The sequence below is a fragment of the Pinus tabuliformis genome, chromosome 6, assembly GCF_031772625.1.
Source record: "Pinus tabuliformis cultivar Carrire ecotype Pingquan chromosome 6, CPIR1, whole genome shotgun sequence".
In the NCBI taxonomy this organism is placed as follows: Eukaryota; Viridiplantae; Streptophyta; class Pinopsida; order Pinales; family Pinaceae; genus Pinus; species Pinus tabuliformis.
The window spans coordinates 1,478,983,678-1,479,005,072 of record NC_142292.1 but is presented as its reverse complement, the minus strand read 5'-3'; the positions used below and the strand labels follow the sequence as shown (position 1 = coordinate 1,479,005,072).

Here is a 21,395-nt window from a genome sequence, read left to right as displayed (position 1 = left end):
ATTACAGGGGAAAGGAGCCCAAACTGTCATCCTCAAACCCATCCGGCCAAACCATTTACTAGACTTCCGTTACAGAGCTTCTAGAGTTGGAAGCTTCGGCTCTAATTTAAAAAAAAATTCCATAACAGGACCGGCGTGACTAGAACACATCTCAATTGCACCGATCAACGTGGAGAATAGTGCTAATCTATGCACATCAGCGTGGGGGAGACAAAGGTCATTAGCATCAACCTTGTAAACTGGGAAAAACATAAGTTTCAGGGGAAATGGTGCAAAAGGAAAATGATCTGCTCATGAAGAGGGACATAATGGGAGTTTCTCCATGAAGGCAAAGCATGTGGGGTTCACTGTAGAGGTCCTCCAAGATCAAGGAACGGGGAGTATAGGGACAGTGACAAAATGTTTTGTAACAGATGCCCCCTAAAGCATGAAGCCCAAGCTGAAGTGAGGGATGAAATGCTTTATGAATCAGTGTGAGGAAACGGTCTTCCATTGGAAAACATTTAAGCAAGTACAAATAAATATACATAAAATGAGATCTCTGTCAAATGATACATGAATTGTGGTATGGAAGTAGCAATCCAAAGAATGATCATGTAAGTGGATCAAGGTATGGGCGTTGCTATCCATCAAAGAGGATCATAACAAAACCGAGGTATGGTCGTAGCCATCCAATAATGAGAAGGATCACATATGATAACTCATGGTCCAGTTGCAACCAACCATCCAAAATAGACATGCATATCATCATAAACCATGCCACACCACTTCACAACCTGGACTTGTGTGATCTGAGTCCAAGGTCTTGCGCTCCAACATGACCTGATCAAAGTACATATTCTAGCATGCGAATAGATGAGTTGAAATCAAACATGCTAGAAAGTTACTTGATTACCAGTCAATGATGTAAATTGTTAATAAGGACGAGAGAAACCACCAAAATGACAATGGCCCTCAAGGTACTATCAGCACAATTCACAAAATTTGAATACAGGAACTGAAGTCGAACACCCGTGAAATCACTCGATCGAAAGCCAATGATGTGAACTTGTCGTCGAGTGCGAAGAACTTGCCATTAAGGCATGCAAGCTCTAAGGTACTGGAAGGGAGTCTCTCGGTCAACTTCTCGGATAATGAGTTGAAGTCGACGGAAAGCGACCATGTCGAAGGAGGGCCATAATGAATCCCACATCATCAACGCGAGACGAGAGGATGCAAAATGATTTTGGATGATACAGAGAATCAAAGGTAAGTGTAACTGTAGAAGGACAACTCTTGAACATATCGGTGACACAACTGGAAGTTTGGCAGCTTTTGGATCCATAGGATCGGTGGTCATGATGACATAGTAGAGATCAGATGGAAGGAAAAAATGAACGCCCCAAATCCAGGAAGTTCAATGATGTAAAGGAAGATGTCCAAACCCGACACGAAGCAAAGAGTGTCATGTTCAAGAGTGAGCTGCCAACACGACTGATAGATTTCCAAATTTTCCCCCACCATTTTTGGCAAGTACCCCAATTATTTTTTAATTGCAAGCTTGAAGGGGATAGCATATGCTTGCACTGTAAGTTCATCCTTCGGATGAATCCAATCTAGTAAGTTTAACGAGCCCTAGGAAGGAGAATCTCATGTTCGTCATGAAGACGAATCCGATGTCGTTTGATAGTTTAACGAGTCCGACAAAGGTATAACTCGGTATCCCTTTCATGTTTAGAGATTTTGAAAAAGACACGTAAAAGAAAACTCCACATGGTCCATTTTCGTACATTCATGTCTCTCAAGCTCGAAAAGGTATAAAACAATACTTGAGAGAGCTGCTTGATCATTTCAGTCAAGGAGTACCTTTTTCGTAAATAGTGCCTCCCAGCCCGAAAAAGGGGTAAACATATATTGGGCACATGACATTTCGCATCTGTTAACGAGTTCGAAACGATAAGAGATCGGCTATCTTTTCGATTTTAAAGGGTCGGGAAAGAGTTGAAAGAAGACCCCCCATTTTTATTCTCTTTAACGAATTAAAAAGGGAAAATTACTTGGTAATCTTTTCATTTTTTACGAATCAGAAAAGAGCTTAAAGGTGACTGTCCTAGAGGAACGAGTGGTATGAAGGGTAGCAACTGGTTCCGGCAATGGAGGAATTGCTCAAAACATGTAATGGTCAAGAGGCTGGCTAATAAAACCACTCATCGCTGCAGTCCCTTAGGAAAGGAAAAACAACCAAGTGAAAGCATATGATCAGCCAAAGAGATGGTGGCGATGGAATGAAACAACCAAGGCTCATCTAGCAGAAATTAGCTGATAAAAATAGAAATCACGAGATGTAAATCAGGCATGGGTTCATTTTTCACACAAGCTTGAACCATGGAGAACTCTGCTTGGATTCAATTTCATGTTTACACAAGCTTGAAATGAAAAATTATGCTTGTTATAAGTTTGCATGCCCCCAGCATAATGAATCAATTGAGGTACATGGCCCCCAAGCTTCATTTCAGTCAACTAGGTGGATGGAATGAAGGTTCACTTTCGAGATCTTGGAAAGACTCGACTGGGATTTTATGAGATCTTAATCAAAGACTCGATTTTGGAAAAGGGAGGTGCTTCATTTTTTAATGAGGTTGACATAGTAGAAGGATTATCCCCATGACCCTTGTTTCATTTTTTAACAGGGTTGACACAAGACCAGGAACTATCCTCACCTCCTTGATTCATCTTTGAACAAGGTTGACACAAGACCAAGAATTATCCTCGACATCTGTTTATGAACCATACAAGAAAATGGCTCCAAATAGGTCTTCACTACATGGAAGAACTACACTCCAGGAGGAATACATGTCATTTGGTACCAATGACAGATCGGGTTCCAATGCCCCCAGTACATAATGTACTATACCATTTGTGTGATCATTAACAGACGTGGAGACAGAACGGGTAGCCACATAATGGACCTATGGTGGGGAAGGTACTGCTTGCAAACAAGAGATGATAGGGGATGATGGTTGCAAAAGAGGCGCTTGGTGACCATTAAATGACAATTGATCAATGGTCACTATTTTCCCTTCATGCGGAAAACAAACCACATGGAAAAGTGAAGAAACAAGAGCTCCCATGACATAAAAATAGTTGTGTCCAAGGAGAAGATTGAAATCTAAGGGACCTTAGACTACCATCATGTCTATATAGACGGTCTTTCCTCCCAAAGTAATAGGAAACTTCGGAAGGATCCCTAAGGGCTGACTGGTTCCTCCATTGAAAGCCAACAGATTCTGGGTGACAGGCACAAGTTGTGGGGAGCCCAAAGCTTGCCAAGTAGTAGAAGACATGATGCTAATAGACACACCTTCATCTAATATAGTGCCAGGTACTATGATTTGGAAAGGCACATAAGATGGGAGACAAAAAGCAGTCAATGGACCCCAATTGAAAGAGACGACAGAACTACTTGGTGGGGGTATCATATGATTTCCCCCATGATGTATAGGAATAGGAGAAGGACTCTCCTGAACAACCAAGACAAGAGGGTCACTCTTCGATTCATGAGAATCTGAGGAAACGAGAAGAACATGGGTAGTATGATCACCACTCTCTTCCGAAACAGAGTGAACAACTGAAGGCGGAGCCAAGTCGACACTCTTTTTGACCAATGGTTGGTCAGGAACAGACACAAGAGAGTCACGCTCAGGAAGAGAAGGATGGACAAGAGATGAATCCAATTCAATCTCTTTATCAACTGGGAGAGGGTCAGAAGAAAGCCTCTGATAACCAACATGAAGTTGGGGTTGAGGAGCTGTAAGGTTTTCCAAAACTTTGGAAGCTTTATCCATAAGAGGGCAAAGGTGAAGAAGATTCTCTCCTTCACATAACCTACAGGGGAATCTAATCTTTCCCTTCTTCTTACCATCATTAGCTGAGGGTTTAGCATCAACATAATCTCGAGAGGTCGATGGGGATGGTTGATCCAGATTTTGAGACCATACCTCTAAGTCTCTGGGAATGCCAGGACAGTCTCAAAGGACATGGGCACCCTTACACAACCTGGAAGGGAATTTTACCGTCCTTGAAGGATCAAAAGGTTTTTCAACCAGGGGTGCATTTGGAGTAATAGCTACACGGTTGGCCTGTCGCTTATTTGACTTCTTCTTCTTCTTCTTCTTAGCCTCTTGGTTACTGGATTTCAAACATTCACCAGGCGAAGTAGAAGACGAAGGTGAAGAAATTTGGGAATAAGGCGAGGTCTCGACCTCATAATCATCGTGATGTTATTCGAATGAAGGAGATGGCGAGGCAGGAGTTGGGACACTCAGAACCACCGAGGTCGAAAACAACCAAATAGGTAGACCAATGGTTAACCCAGGAAGGGAAAGCGTTGCCATATAAGGAGCACTAACATTTTCAAAAGAAGGAAAAGGACCAGGATCCCCATCCGAGGGGAACCCTTGACTGGCGAACTCTAGAAATGTTGCCATTGGAATTGACCCTAAAGAATTACTAAGGAAGATAACTTTAACCAAGAATATTTCGTGGGTAGTTAATTTTAAGACACTTAAACAAAACTTTGCCTTTTCATATTTTAAGAGTCGAGAAAAGGATGAAAGGTGACTCTAGTTGCTTTCAGAATTAACGAGCTCGAAAGGAAAAGTGCTCGAATGATCTTTTAAATTTAATGAGTCAAAAAGATCAAATGACTGCTCTAAATGATCTAGGTAAATAGGATTACTAGGCAACCGTGAACTGCAGAATACCTCCCTGCGAACCGAGAAGTACGAGCAGGCAATCTCCCCGAATGTTGTGTTTGGTGTATCACGTTTACTAGGTGGCCGACTCAACTTCCTATGGATAAAGGATTGCAGCCTAGTGGGGTCTCTTGTTATATACTCGACGATACAGGGAGCACAAATCTGTACTAGCGTTGTCTAGTGCCAAAGCGAACGATAACTGCTAGGTTTAAAGACGCCGGAACATGTCTCTGGCCTAAACCACTAAATGTGAGCGTTAAGTTTCAATGCTTCCTTAGGTTAATTCAATAAATTTTAACGGTTGATCTTGAATTAGGTTTCAATTACAAGGCCCTACCACTGTCATCTGAAAACTCCTATATGCAGCTATATGAGAAAAGAGATCTTTTTATTCAATGAAAGTTAACACTAATTCAGAGATAGGGAAGAAAAAATAAATACAAAAATCAAAGAATGAAATATTTCTCTAATAAATCTCCTAAATGCACTTAATCTTCCTATAACAACAAATGAAGTTTCATTTCATTTCCAATGCTTATGATGATGCAATTCTAGCTTCTCAATAACGCTACTAATGCAATATTTTCGCTTAAGTAAACTAGAATGATGTTCTCCTTTTCATAAAATGCAAAATGAATCTTTCACATAAATGCTTCAATTGACAAACCAAGCAATGTAATATATGCTTAGAAAGAGAAAAGAGACACTCGAAATGAGAGAACAAACGAGACTCTTTCACTCATTCAATTGAAAACAAAACATCCTAGTCACTTATGGGAGGAAGAAGAGAGTCTGAGGGTCAAGACACACTTGCACTAGAACGGGAGAAATTCTGATTTTTTCTTAACCCTGAGACTGGAGCAAATTTTGGGCCAAAAGTAGCGCTAATCGGCATGACTGACCAGTACTACAACTAACACTGATGGCTGATCGGCGCGACTTTTTGGCTAAAAATAGCACCGATCAAGGGATTCAAAGAAAAAATAAAAAAGAACTTCACATAGGGCCAGACTTAACACATCAGAGGGTGGGCTAAACCAAGCAAGCACACAAAGAAAGCTAAATGAAGCTTTCTAGTCAGGGAGAAAATGGTCCAAAAGGCTTACGGGGTCAAAAACACAAGAGCAGAACACACTGGCCAAGATTGGGGTCAAGCCCTAATCTTCACTTACAGGCATCAGCGCGACTGCCTAACTGACAACAAGCACCAGAGGCTGGTTGGCATGACTGTCAGAGGATTAAATACACTGGACGAGGTAACTACGGAAAAATAAAAATAAAAATTCAAAACAGGGACCAGATCTGTTACTATGAATTTTAGACCCAGGCCAGTAAACAGGAGAAAAGAAAAAGAACCAAATGGAAAATGTGAAACTAGCAAAGTTCTCACGAAATCATGAAATCCAAAACAAACAAAAGATGGGATCTCCCCAGCGGAGTCGCCAATTTGTGGTGAAGTAAAATTATAAGTGCGGACACGAACGAATTCCTCTAGCCCGATAATGGGTGTAGCCACAACAGATACATTCTATGGAAGATTTCCTTAGGTTAGAATCAATAAAGAGGGCCTACCCCTTGGTCACTTATCTTGCTTGATGATGTCCTCGCTTGCTTGCTCCAGCAATCTCTTGCTTCCTTCTTCAAGCTCCTGAAACAAGTAAACAACAACAACACACAAACATAATAATAGACAAATTTCAATTCAACCTACTTAACAAGTCAAGAAACATTAAGACATGGATATGTAATATTACAAAACATGTAGTAAATCAATCGATAGTTGCATATATTAATATCAAAGAGAGATTACAACCATTCATCTTGACGTCGCAGTCTTCCTCTGACAAGATTGGGTTCCCACACACTTCTGTTAGCATTCCATGATGGCTTCAAACAACAATAGTTTAAAGAGTCTTCCCTTTAGACTTCACTCCAAACCAAACACACTTCTCCCTCACACAACTAGATGGCTACAACTAGTAATAGCTTGCTTGTCTAATCAAAATAGTATACTCGCACTCAGCCAACACTCTAACTAGCTTGTGCTTGGGAAGATGGGAGGTTTACATAGGGAATATGGATGGGAGGTGGATCCTCTTCTCATGGGAGAAGGACTTATCCCTTGAGGTAGTTCCATAATTATAGGGGAAAGAAGCCCAAACTGTCGTCCTCGACCCCATCTGACCAAACCATTTACCAGACTTCCGTTATTGAGCGTCTAGAGTTGGAAGCTTCAGCTCTAATTTAAAAAACTTTCCATAACAGAACCAGAGTGGCTAGAACACAGCTCAGTCATACCGATCGGCATGGGGAATAGTGTTGATCTCTGCACATCGGCGCGGGGGAGAGAAAGGTCATTGTCGGCGTTGTAAATTGGGCAAAACGGAAGTTTCAGGGGAAATGGTGCAAAAGGGAAATGATCTGCTCATGAAGAGGGACATAATGGGAGTTTCTCCATGAAGGAAAAGCATGTGGGGTTCACTGTAGAGGTCCTCCAGGATCAAGGAACACGTAGTACAGGGACAGTGACAAAATGTTGTGTAACAATTTCCCTCTTGTCCACGTGTATGTGGAAATAAATCTTAGTTTTAAATATTTATGGGCCATACTTCGATAAGGTGGAGTAGTGGGGAATTTTTCTCAACTTATAATGTGTCCATATTGGCCTTGTGGTAAAAGAGGGAGGCCTAAAATTCACTTTAGAAGCCTCTGAATATGGGGACCTATGACTCATATGGATTGTATTTAAGGATACTTCTCAAGAAAGTTGGAGGAAGTGGACTTATTAGACATTAAACCAACAAATTCATCTCCATCCCAAAGGACAAAAGAACTAAAGATGATAGAATCACAAAGAGGTTTGATCAATTCTTAATCTTTAAAGGCTTTCTAGATGAAGTTACCTAGCTAAAATAATGAGTACACTTAGGAGGATAATCTAACCACTATACAATTGTACCGGAAGTAGCTTATATGTAGGAAAAGTCAACTAGCCTCTTAAAAACTAAATTAAAATGGTTGAAGATGGAAGAGTTTGTCCATAAGATAAAATATTGCTAGAAATCCTATATGTCAAGCTCCAAGGAATCTCCTCAGATAAAATTTCAAAAAAATCTAAAAGAGGCAAAAAAGGTAGTATCCCAATGGACTAAGGATGAAAAACAAAAAGATGAAAAACTCCTAAAAGAATTGGAATAAGGTTGGAGGATATTATATAATAGGGGAAGCTTTTAGGTATATAAATGAAGCTTAGAAGATGGAGTTGAAGCTATTAAAAGAAAAAAAGAGGAGCCTATTGTTGGAAAAAGAGAAATAATGTAAGATCAAAATTAGAGCCATATGGCTTCAAGAAAGCAATGGAATACCAAATTCTTTCGTAAAATATGAAAGGAAAAGGAAAAATATTGTTTTTTGAAAAATTGGGAGAGGGAACAACAAATGGGCAACAAATTTTAAGGACACCATAGAAGAAAGAGACAACTATTTCTTAAACCTTTTCAAGTAGGACATTGGAGCTACTATTTCTAAAGCAATAAGGCTATCCAACTCATTCCCCAATCTTATTAATCATGAGGACAACCTAGATTTGATGACAAGAATGGGGAAATAGGAATTGCAATAAACACTACAAAGCTCCCAAAGGGATAAAATTTTAGGGCGAGATGAACATCCAATGAAATTATTCTTGGGGTTATATGAATTCATAGAAGATGATCTAAGAAGAATGGTGGATGCCAATAGAACCATTGGTTAAATGCTTCGATCCTTCCACACTACCTTTGTATCTATAATTCCTAAAGAGGATAACCTGGCATCTCTTGAAATATTCAAACCAATATACTTATGCAATTGTATCTACAAAAGTATTTCAAAAGTTATAGTTGGAGGAATTAAAAGGGTATTATCATAACAAATATCTAGAGGAAAATTTGGGTTCTTAGAAGGAAGACAAAATCATGAAGTAGTCAATATAGCATAAGAAATCCTACAACCAATCGAAGTTAAAAGTCAAAGAGTGTGTTGATGTCTGAATTTGTTCTCTTTTTTACTACCCTTTTGCCTCTCCTTTACCTTTTTGTGACCATCTTGTTGTAGTTTCAGCCTAATCAAGGTCATAGTAGACTTACTCAAGCATATAAAAGGTATTAATCATCCATGTTTTAGAATCTATTATTTATTTGTGAAATATAATTAAATCATCTCTACAACTATAGAATCTTACTCATTCCGCAGCTAATATCAAATTTTGCAGCCATCTCCATGGTTAGATAGGTTTCAATGCACCAATGAAGGAATGAAAGGTACCTGTAGATGACAATTGTTCTGCACATGGATTTCCACCTACCATCATGATCTAGCAAGATATAGAGATCGAAAGATCTAAAAGTCAAATCAAAAGTCAAACTCTGGCTATGATGTTTCAACAGTCAAGTAAAGTTCGACAGAAGATCATGGCGAGATCAAGCGAGCTTGGAGATTTTTTATCAAGAAGACATGTTCAAGAAGAATCCCTCATGATTTTCTCTTCTAGTAGCAAATCATCAGGACATATACTTCTAATTTGAGTTTACTTCTTAGATGGCAAAATATTTTAATTCCCTATCAACATAGGATTATTATATCAGTTTGATAAAGAATTGTATAAAAGTCGTGAGGCAAAACCAAAAACACAGTTAGTCATTATTTATTTTAGTATTTGCAAGCTCTATTTAAGAAATTTGTGTGTATTAATATAATACTATGTTCCTCTTTTCCGATGTGTGGTTGAGCAATCATTTGATCAGTGACGAACTTACACTCATGGGAGGGCCCCTTGGAGAGTTGTAAGGATAGTTAGTTTCTATTTACATTGCAATTTCTCGTAGATAGTTTGCATCTAATTAGAAATTTCATATAGTTTTTTTCTCTCTGTCAATACAAATAGTTACATTTCAGTTATTTTCTAATCACCTGTTGTTTTATTTCCAGAGCGCTCATAAAAAGAAAATACAAAAAGATTTATTTCCAGAATGTATTTTATTCAAGCAATTTAGTTTTACGACTCAGTTAAATTTCGTGGATGATGAGTAGATGATTTTTCAGAGCTATTAGCGCACATTAGTAATCACTTGAAGCTACAATTCATTCAAATTACTTTCCTTCTGCAAGCAATTAGCATTAGTGTTTCTTTCTGTAATTTAGAGTTAGAATTTCCTTTTCTGAGTTAAGTTTCCTTTTCTGCAAATAGTGTTAAGATTTCCTTTTGCAAAGTAGTATTAAACTTTCAATTCTGCAAATTAGTATTAGGATCTCTTTTCTGCAATTAGCATTAATATTTCCTTTATGCAATTAGAAATAGACTTTCAATTCTGCAATTAGAATAAATTGAGATTTCAAGTTATAGATTAATTTTCAATATAGTTTGGCATTTGGTTTTGATGTAGCTTTAATGGAAAGAACATGTGTGTGAAAACTCTTTAATCTCGTCTAATATTTATCCCTACTTAGATCAATTTCATCCAAAGATAGAATTCCTAGCATATATGGTGCACATACACTTCATAAGTACACGAACCTTGGTTGACAATTAATGAAGTAATTTAAGATCAATTAAATTACCCAACATAGTGTTAGTCATCAAAGTGGACTTTGTGAAGCCTATGATAGGGCAAGTTGGCTTTACTCAAGGTTGATTCTTATTTAGTTGGGTTTCTATCATCAATTTGTGATTTGGGTGATGGGTTGCATTACCTCAATGCCCTTTGCCATCATAATTAATGTAGTTTCATGCCTATTGTTTAGCCTAGGTAGGGGTCTAAGGTAAATCTATCCCCTATCCCCTCTCCTTTTCCTTTTCATAGCCAGAGGTATAAGTAGGTTAATAAAAGAGGCCACAAATCATGGTTATTTTAAAGTGATATGCACTAGTATAGCATGTAATATTACATGCCTATTAGTTGTGGATGATATTCTATTTTTTTGTGAAGTTGTGAGAAGGACAATTGAGAAATTTAAAACAAATTTGGAGTCCTTTTGTAAATCTAGTGGTATGATTATAAATCTTGAAAAGTCCACTAGATCTTTGTGGCGCATCATTAAATATGAACATGGCTATTTCTCCCAATTGTTACCCTACTAGGTGATTGATCTAGACCACATATAAAAGTATTTTGGATTCCACTTAGAACCCAATTTATATAATAATAAAAAAAAAAAGTGATTGCCAATGGTTCATTACCAAGGTGGAAAAGAGACCAACTGCTTGGTGCAATCGATGATTCTCTATTGGGGGTAAAATATTTCTTGTTAAGATTGTATTGGAAGCAATACCACTATAATGGATTTCATTGGCTTGGGTTCTAGAAGGTCTATTGGAGACCCTTAGAAAACTATGTTACAAAATTATTTATTCAAGAGACCAAAAAAACTAAGGACTTAGTAATGGATTTGTGAAAAAAATGGCTTTTCCAAAGGCTAATGGAGGATGGGGACTAAAAATCCCTTTCTCTTCTTCAAAATTATAGCTACAAAAAATGTTTGGAGGTTTTTACAAGTAAAATGGTTCTGGGTCCAACAAATCAATGCAAAATATATTGCTATATCTATAGTAGAAGATTGGGTGAGAAACCTAGAAAAACATCTACATAATGCCTCAATCATTTGGAAAGTTGTGAATTCAACCTTTTATTTGGTAGGCAATTGGTTGATCTAGAAGGTGGGAAAATGTGAGAAAGTTCAAATTGGTTATCATCCTTATATATGCAATAAAGGTTTGCATAGATTAGTTACTTGCTTGATCCAAGATATCAAAAGTAAATGATTTTATACTCCTAGAAAAATTATGAACTATCAAAGGTCTACAAATTCGCACTAACAATGGCTCTCTTAGTGGGAGCTAGGACTGAGAGAAGAATTTATTGAAGATTGGAAGCATTCCATAGAGCTCTTGAAAGACAACAATGTTAAAATTTGAGAAGATGATGATTAGTTGATTTCGTCCCTCAAACCCATTGGAAAATATGTGCCTAAGCTAGCCTATAGAAAATTCTTCGAGGAGGTAATGGAAGGACAATAGGATTGGTGGTGGAGAATTATCTAGAAACTAAAGTATCCTTCCAAAAATAAACTCTTCATGTGAATGCTTTTAAATAATAAGAATCTTGCACTAGAGGTAGTTAAGAAAAATAATTTTAATGGTCCATGTTGGTGTAGTTTATGTAAATAAGTAGATGAAACCATAAAACATATAATTATGACGTGTCCCTTCATTAAAGAAGGTTGGAAAAAAGTGGAAAAACATGATAGGGATGAAAAATGTATGGGAGGGAGGAGATATAGAAGAATATTTTAGATATTGACATTCAAAAAGAACACAAAGAAGTTTAAATCCCTTCACCTTGGCATAGCTTAGGGAGTATGGCTTACTGGGAATCTAAGCTTATTTGAAGGAAAAGAGACACTTCGTCTCAAATGTGAGATTCAGTCTCTCACCATCTTAAATGCTTACGCATATATGCAGGAAAATCAATCCTTACATGATCTCATAGAAGAGGTAATAAACAAGGCTCTCTCTTACACATACTTTGATGGAGCTTCACAAGGAAATCCTCTCGAAGGTGTTGTGGGAGGAATTTTATATATGTCCTCCACCCATTGCATATCTTTCAAATTAGGTTGGCCAATAATATAAGAACTTATGTGACCTAATGTTATTCAAATTACTTCATTAGTTGGCTCAAAATCATAGGATTCGACAAATTCAAACTTTTGGTGGCTCTTCCTTGGTCAACAAATGGATTAGAATGGAAGTTTAAATCATAAATTCCACCTTACAATCACTTTGTGATGATATACAAATCCTTATGATAATTTTATCACATATATAGGGAATATCAACATAGTGGATGGAATTTCAAAAGTCGAATTGGGATTAGAGTGCAATACTTGGATTTATTCCATCCTCAAGGATGTGCACTCCACGATGTGACACATGCACCTTGGATATAATAATATACTTTTACTTATTAGGACTAAGGACTAATCACATATTCATGTTTCAATGATGTAATTGCTTACGTAATTTTTTGTGAAAAGAAATAGCATGTTGATATATGTAACTATGTATGTAGCCTCGAGGGTTAGTTCAATTGGTCCAACCCCTGTTGTTAAATAACCTTTGCTATTGATAAGTCACTGGTTCAATTCTCTCGACACCCTTGGGGTTAGGCTCCATGGTTGAGCTGGTAGGAAGTGATCCCTTCAAGTGGATCTTCCTGATACAAATATTATGTGGACATAGTGGTCATCGATCTTTGGGGTCAGAAAAAAATGTAACTATGTATGTAACCTTTTGGGAAATAAACAACCTATTGATATATGTATAAACAAAGGGAAGTATGAAGAGTGCTTTGCTCTAAATGGATGTTGAACACTTTGCTAATGCCAAGAGGCATATGACTATGTAATTTTGTTTCCTATAAATAAAATAATGGATTTTATTCTTTGGAAAAAGAAAGACTTATTTTGATTATTAACTACAAACTTTTAAGTACCCAAAAAATTACATCTCTATTTCTTTTTACTTGTCTCAATGCTTATTCAATCCAAGGCAAAGATGAATTTATAGTAGCTTGGGTATCATGCTAGGTGAAACAATATCAAAATTGCTAATCATTCAAATTTCATGCTTGGGCTCTCTTTATCGCCATCAAATTTATTCACTCAAACAACACAAATAATATTTATAATACAATAATTGTCAACACTAATTATGTATCTTATTAGGTCATGGTTTAGTGCTTGAGATGGAGCATCACCACATTAATGATTATTGTTTAAACCTTGGTGAACTTAAAAACCCTAAGATATAAATTTGTCAAGTTTGATTAACTTAATACTAAATATTAATTATTTATATTTTATGGCTATTATGCAGAAGAGTATATACGTAATTATGGAGGGTTAGTTTTAACCCAAGGTTGTGATGGTAAGTTTGGGGTTAGTGCAAACTTTTAGGCTTAGTTTTGAAGCTTCTTGAATCACAAAGGAAGATCAGAGCGATATTAGCTCCTACAGATGAAAGTATCAAAGAAGTGGATTGTGGGGAGGGTGATTCCCCTAACACCATATCCTTTTTTGGGTCCCAAATTTTTTTTGTAGAGTTTTGACACGATGTGCCAATGGATCTAGCTAATGTTAAGGTAGATGGAAGATATGCAATGGGAAGTAAAAGGTTTGGAAAGGAAAACGCCTTTATGGACCTCAATAGGAGGAATAAAGGGGGGAAATGAAAAACATCTCCTATCTTTACGAGGAGAGAGACTAGGTATGTCCTTTGAGCATTCTCTTAGTGCTTCATCTCACAAGACAATCTCTAGTTTTGTGCACTTAAATACACCTATTTTTAGAAAATATTTGGTAAATAAAGTGATCATAGTTCTAAGTAAAGGAGAGACACTATTAGGTGACAAGAAGAGTGGGAGTGATAGCGAGAAATATATTTTTAGTAGTAGAGGGCAACTTTGGAGGAAAACATGGGAAATGAGTTCATAAATGTATAAGGGTAAAAATAGAAAAAATCAAGATGCTCATTATGTTGGACATAAGCTTTAGTGAAGTGGACAGGCAAATGGAGAGCACACTCATTGGATGATTCATTCATAAAATTGTTAAAGGTAAACCCCTCAAAGAATGGATGTATGATCATTGGAGGTCGATTTTATGCTAGTCTCTAGTTTTACATATCCTAGTTTGTTGTTGGATTTATTTATTTGGTGTAGAATTTGAGTTATGTTGAGACTCTTGTCAATATAGATTGGAAATGGGGCCCTTTTGGTATATGCCTTAAAAGGTGGAAATTAGGCTTTGATCCAAGGATAGAGCCCTCTTATGCTTAACAAAATTGGCTCTTGCTTCTAGGTATCCCAATGGAACTTTATAAAACAAATACTTGGGGAGGAATTGGGAGATCAAATGATTATTTTACTATTTTTGAAGACAAAGTTTGGGAAAAGAAAGATGTGAGGGTGGCTAACATTTTGGTGGAGCTTGATTTGAGAGAATGGTTCACTATAGAAATTGAAATTGAATGTCAACTTTCATTATTTATACAAAAGATATATTTCTAGAAAATCCCATTTAGTTGTGGAGTTTGTCATGAATTAGGCCATCTTTGGGATTAGTACAAAACTCGTAAAGAATACTTCCTCCGTAAAAAGAAAGTATGGGTAAAGAAATCTATTTTCCCTAGAGATGCAATTGTAGGATTAGAGAATTTGGGGGATAAGAAGAGTTCTAATTCTTAGGATTCAAATTATTTTTTTTCCCAACAAAAGAACATACTTGAACTCCTTTGAAGCATGTGAAGAAATACCTGGTCATAGAGGAGCACTATATGCAAGGGCATCCATAAACCCGCTAAGGTATGGAAGTTTCGTATGCTCCCATTTGCTTTCAAATAATACATTTAGATTCCCCCTTTATGTTATGAATATAATTTATATAAAAATATGATAAATCTAATTAATCATAATAATAATTAATAAATTAATAATTAGTACTGAAGAGGCATGTCTAAGGGGACATGACCATTCATGAAAGGGCACTTGCCTAGGTATATAAGCCATCCCTCATTTGTAACATTGATATCTCATATCTCATCGTCAATTACTATATATTCTATTCAATATTTATATTTCTATCCTCAATGGATGTCTTCGTATTCCAAGTGTTCTGAAGATTATTGTGAAGTGCGAACTTTGTTCGTTACATTGGTATTAGATTTGTTCGATATTCTGGTCGCTCAATTGTTGCATAGAACCATTTTGACCCAGCCTCTAGCCATCAACCATTCGTCAACTTTGTTGTTGTCATGATTCAAGCGTTTCACAACACAAGTTTTGGAGATTCTTCATTCTACAGTTAAGCCATTGGCCACAGACACACACACATACATATATATATATATATCTATATATATATATATATATATATATATATATATATATATATATATATAGATAAGAAAATGCTATTTAAAAAATAATAAAAGGTATAAAAAAAAGTCGGCAGCCACAGCTGGAGTCGCCCTTAACCAACCGCAACCACTATAAGATCCTTGTCTGCTTCTCGTATGCCGCTAGTCGTAGTAGAACCTACCCGATCAATGCCATCACCAAGCCGTGGAAGAATCCAACTCAATCACTATGTGCAACATGAAGGGGGCAAAATAAAATAAAATAAAATCCATGTGGTTGTTGTCCCTGCCAAGCACTGAAAGAATCATCTGAAAAATTGGGTTCAATTTTTGTGTACTGGGAGCGAATTGCTTTTTTTCATTATTAAAGTTATCATTGAGGGTACATCGATAGATTAACCTAAGAAATCTCAAATGTCACGCCCAGAAACCCTTTTGGTTACCATTAATGGTTTTTTTTTAACTTTTAGTTATCAAGATTGATGTTGAGGGTACAACGACGAAATTAATCTAAGATATCTCAAAGGTTGCAAACCCGAAATTAGCTGGTTTACAATTAATAGTTTAAATTAAAAGAGAATAAAAGATTGGTTGGAGCGTTATCGTAATCGAGGGTGAATAAACCATATATAGCTCGGGTGGTAGTTATATATGGGAATTAAGGATTTGATTAAGGCTAATAAAGAATATAAAAGGGTAAGATATAAATATTACATATAAGGTGAAGTTGGATCTAAGTGAATTTAATTCATAATCCTCTCTATAACAATAGAGAGGAGGGATGCTCATAAAGTATTTTTTGGAAATTTATAAAGAAAAATATCATTTTTCATTAAATTTTGAAGTAAAAGGAGAAAAATAATTATTATTAAAAAAAAAGAGATATTGAAAAAAATTAAGGAAAAAAGAAAGAAAGGAAGGAGATTTTATCATATTTTGAAGAAGTGAGCCTTATTCGAAGAATATAAAATCGTTAGTCAAACTGTTCGAAATTATTGAGGAATACAAAATGTAGTCAATTATTGAAAACAGAAGAACATATTATAGTCCAAAAATAGAAAGAAACTTCATATAACTATGATTTAGTACTAATTAAAATTAAAATAACTTTTATAGGAAAATATGTTACTATTTTTATCTCATCCATTGAAGACAAAAAATAATTAAACCCTAAACTCGCTAACCAATTGGTGATTCCCGAGTCAAATATAATTGAAAAAATAGACCTCTCGAACACAAAACAATATGAAATAACTGATTTACAATTAAACATTGGGGAATATACATTTACATCACAATTCTATGTTCAATCCCTATGGGTAATCAAGGTGATATAATTTTAGGTTCACCATAGATGGAAACACTAGGGTCCTTCATCCTAAATATGAAGAAGAATTTTTTAAAATTTTCCTATAAGAAAAAGAAATTAAAGTCAAAAGTCAACGCAAAATATCCATAAGAAATTTGACAAGATTATCGTAGACAAAAATGAAGAAGTTACTCGCCTCAAGGACCACAACGAAAAATTACTAACGCAAATTAAGAAACTTAAAAATGATAAAAATAATTGAAAAATAAATAAGAAGAACTTATCACAAAAGAAGCATCAAAGTCTTCAAACATAATAGTCCAAGTTAAAGAAAAAGGTATGAACACTGATCCAGCCAATATCACAATGCGAGAAGATAATGTCCTAGATAAAGTAAAAGCACATTCAAAAGTTACAGTTCAAATGAAAAAAAATTCAAGTGAAAATATTGTGTTTAACCAAGCGACTTCAGTACATGAAGGAAATCAAATACTTCAAGCAAATCAAGAAATCACCTCAAATAGGATAAGAGGAAATCATATCATAAGAACTCCTCATCGACACCCAAATCAGAAAAGCAAACATCTCCATTAGCCTGCAAATCCATATTACTCAGTCCATAAACAAGTGACTTATATTTTAAAGAACATCAATGCCACCATAAACTAGTCTTGTGATAATTCATCTCAAGTTTCTAGCAATTGCAAGATTTTACAAAAGATTGATTTAGGATGGTCATATCCCTTCTCAATTCGATAATTTTTTTTATCACTCAGAGTATCCTATCATCATTTATCATCAAAGATGAAAAATCGAAGAAGTCCAAAAGATACAAATAGATTACATGACAAAGAATAGATGACACGCGTTGTCAACGATAAGCTTTGAGGACAAAGATTTTTGAAGAGGAAGGCAATGTTATGAATATAATTTATATAAAAATACTATAAATATAAATAATCATAATGATCATATTTCCCGACGAGGTTCTGATGGAGCTACGGAAAACCCCTCGGTTGGAGATTGATACAGGCTAGGGTTTGGAATAATTTTGTTCCCTGCAAAATTGCACCACTGCCCGTGCCTGACCATCCATAACGATACCAACTCTTATGCTCCCCGTTGTTGTTTCCTCCTTGCGCCCGTGAACTATTGTCTGGTCCCGTTTACCCTCCACAGGCAGTGCAATTATGAAGACAATGGATTACGGCTCCTAGTGGTAGTTGACACGTCATTTTCGGGCGGTTAGGTATGGAGCTCAACTAGGTTGATTACTCTGATGACCCTTTTTCTGATGTTTCCATCTAGACATCTCCCCCCCCCCCTGATTTCAAAAGGGTTATTCCCGTAAAACAGTGACCTCTCGAATGTCCTTGTGCCCTTGCCATTGATTTCGGATCCCTCCTGTCCCGTTGCATCCCTGCCTGAAGACCCCCTCACATTGCCAGCTTCCGCTACTCCCCCTGCATCGTCGACATCCCTACAGTTCATGGCTAGTTGCATAGGTGATGACCACTCCATTGACCCCTCGGGTTACTCACCTCACCCTTATTTTGTTGCTCCTCGTTACCCTTCATCTACCCCTACAAGAGGACCCTCGACACTACCTCAAGGAACCCCTCTTGCTCATCATTCGACGGATCCCACCTCGGGTTGTTTTGCAGGCTTTCCTTCGGACCTGGAAGTGCACCCTACAAGGCTTGGACCGGATTAACAGAATTCCCATCAGCCAGCTCCTCAGGCCTAAGAATTTGGCAAGGGAAACAGGGCAGGGAAAAAAGTGAAGTGTGTTAAGGCGAGGACCTAGGAGATTGCATAACCTCTAGGGGAGGATATCCAGTGGAGCGAAGCCATGGACACTGCTGATAGGGTTTTGGTGGGCAGGGTTCAAGGGAGGAGATACACCATGGCTAGGCTCAGGCAATGGACTGCAGATATTTGGGGACACCACATGACTTAATTGCCTTTTGTACAAACCTTTGTGAGGGGATAGTTTGTGCTGCGATTTGCTCGAACCAAACATACCACCTAGGTATTATCTAGTTTCTGACACATTGATCAAACCCCTGTGCTCCTCAAAAGATGGAACCCTCTTTTCGACCCTTAGAGAGAAAAGTTGGGTGCAAGACCATTGTGGGTCATATTACCAGGTCGCCTCTTCACTTCTGGTTGGAGGACATTTTCAGGTGCATCGGGAATGCTTTGGGAACCTATTTGGAGCATGATAAATCATACCTGTCCTCGGGCATCATGGCATATGCAAGGATTCTGGTTCATCTTGATACTAGGGAGGGACTGGAAGAGCAAATTACCCTGCACTAGAAACATTACTCTCGACTACAGATCCTTGATTATGAGGGGGTCCCCTTCAGGTGCAAGAGGTGCCACAAGGTGGGACATTTATTTAAGGATTGCCCTCTGAATGGGACAACTAAAGAAACGGACCAGGGGAAGACAATCCCATCCAAATCTACCAAGGTACCCAAGCAGCACACCAACACTAAAGCAGTAGCGACAAAGACGGCCAAGGAGAATCCAAAGAAGCACAACAATGCTCCCATTCGGCTTCCCTCTCTTCCTATGACCAGGGCCAGGGTGGTTGTAGTGGCTACGCTCTCTTCGAGTATGCCTCTCTCTTCTCCCTACACCTTGAATTTCACTAATTCGTCTTATTTACATGCACCATCCTTTTTTGAACATCATGGTACTGCATTTTCCTGCCTGAATCCTCGTTCCTTGGCTTGCTCTCTATAGCCTCCCCCCCCCCACTTTCTCATGCATCCTCCCATCCTTCCCGAGGCAAACTCCCATGCCCTGTCCTCTGACTCTGAGAAGGGGTCTCACTCTCACAATTACCTGCTCAGATCTCTATCTCGATCATAGCCCCTTGATTCGATCAGCATTGGTATCATTCCCCCTCCCATCCCTTTGAAACCTCCTCGGGGCAGACCCTCCTCCCTCTCTAAAGCCAAACAACAGGAAGGTGTGGAAGTCGTCTCGGGTCGCCAGCTTGCCATAGACTAGGTTCTTAGAGCACAGAACACCCTGGTGCCATCTCCCTCATGAAGCTGCTCTCCTACAACTGTCGTGGGTTAGCTAGTCCTGAGAAAAAAATAGCATTCCAGAGGCTTCTAAGAACTGAGTTGGTCGATGTCATATTTCTTTAGGAAACCTTGGGGTTAGCAGAAGCCATCACACACCTCCTTGAATCCATGCTTCCCGGTTGGTTGTTTCATGCCCTTGATGTAAACGGGCGATCAGGAGGAGTTGCGATGGGGTACAATTCCAGGACTATCAAGCTAAGTAACATTTGGGGAGGAGCAAGTCATATTGGGGCAAACATGTACTCATCTAAATTAGGCACAGACATCAGACTTATTAATGTATATGGTCCATGCCAAAATCGAGGAGCCTACTGGGAGCATCTGTTAAGCTCCAATCTTCTGCAAGTGGATAACCTTATACTAGGAGGAGATCTTAATTTCTCTATTGGATATTCAGAATCATGGGGTCATCATGCTCAGATTGATCCACTATCTGATTTCTTCAAAAATGTTTTGGAGGACCATAGCCTAATTGATATTCCATCTGCTAAATTACAACCCACTTGGAGGAACAGAAGGATTGGGGAGGATAGGCTGGCTAGAAGACCAAATCACTTCCTCATTAAAGAGCGACTGTTGGGTTCGGGGTATAACTATAGGCAGTGGGTTGGATCGGGGGGACTGTCAGACCACTCGTCGATATACCTTGAAGTTAGAGGTGGTATGAACAAGCCCAAAGCACCATATAAGTTCAACTCAACATGGTTAAAAGATGCATACTACATTAAACTTGTATCTGATTATTGGAAGTCCCACCCTCCTACTGTGGGTGGGAACATAGTAGAAGGATTTTCCCACAATCTAAGCGAGCTGAAGAGACTATCAAAAAGTTGGGCACACAACAAGAGATTGATGGATGATCAAACCCTGAGAGGCACTGAAGCTGAGATTGTTGCGTTGGAAGATGAGCATGGAAGGGGATACACATCACCTGAACAAAAGGAGAGGCTCACAACCTTGGTAGCACAGAGAGGAAAAATCCTAAAAGACAAAGAGGAATCATGGAGGTTGTGAAGCAGAGCCATTTGGCTTCTTGAAGGCGATGATAACACAAAATTCTATCATAAGTTTGCTAATGGACGAAAAGCAATTAACACCATTTGGCACTTGAATAATGAACAGGGCATCAGAGTGAATTCCTTTCAGCACTTAGCCTCCCTTGGCACATCTCACTTCAAGCAGCTCTACAAAGCTCCCCCCAATGCATCATTGGTTGAAATCATCAAAGTGGCACAATTGTTTCCCTAGTTCATGGACCAAGAGGATGTTATGGACCTCAACAAGGTTGTCAC

General features: G+C 37.9%; 1 protein-coding gene across 1 annotated transcript; it reads left to right on the top strand.

Annotated features, from left to right (window-relative positions):
- Window positions 1–20,271: 20,271 nt before the first annotated feature.
- Window positions 20,272–21,117, top strand: LOC149264218 (uncharacterized). Its single transcript, XM_089397491.1, has one exon. It carries the CDS (start codon window positions 20,272–20,274, stop codon window positions 21,115–21,117), a length of 846 nt encoding a protein of 281 aa, XP_089253617.1.
- The last annotated feature ends 278 nt before the right edge of the window (window positions 21,118–21,395 follow it).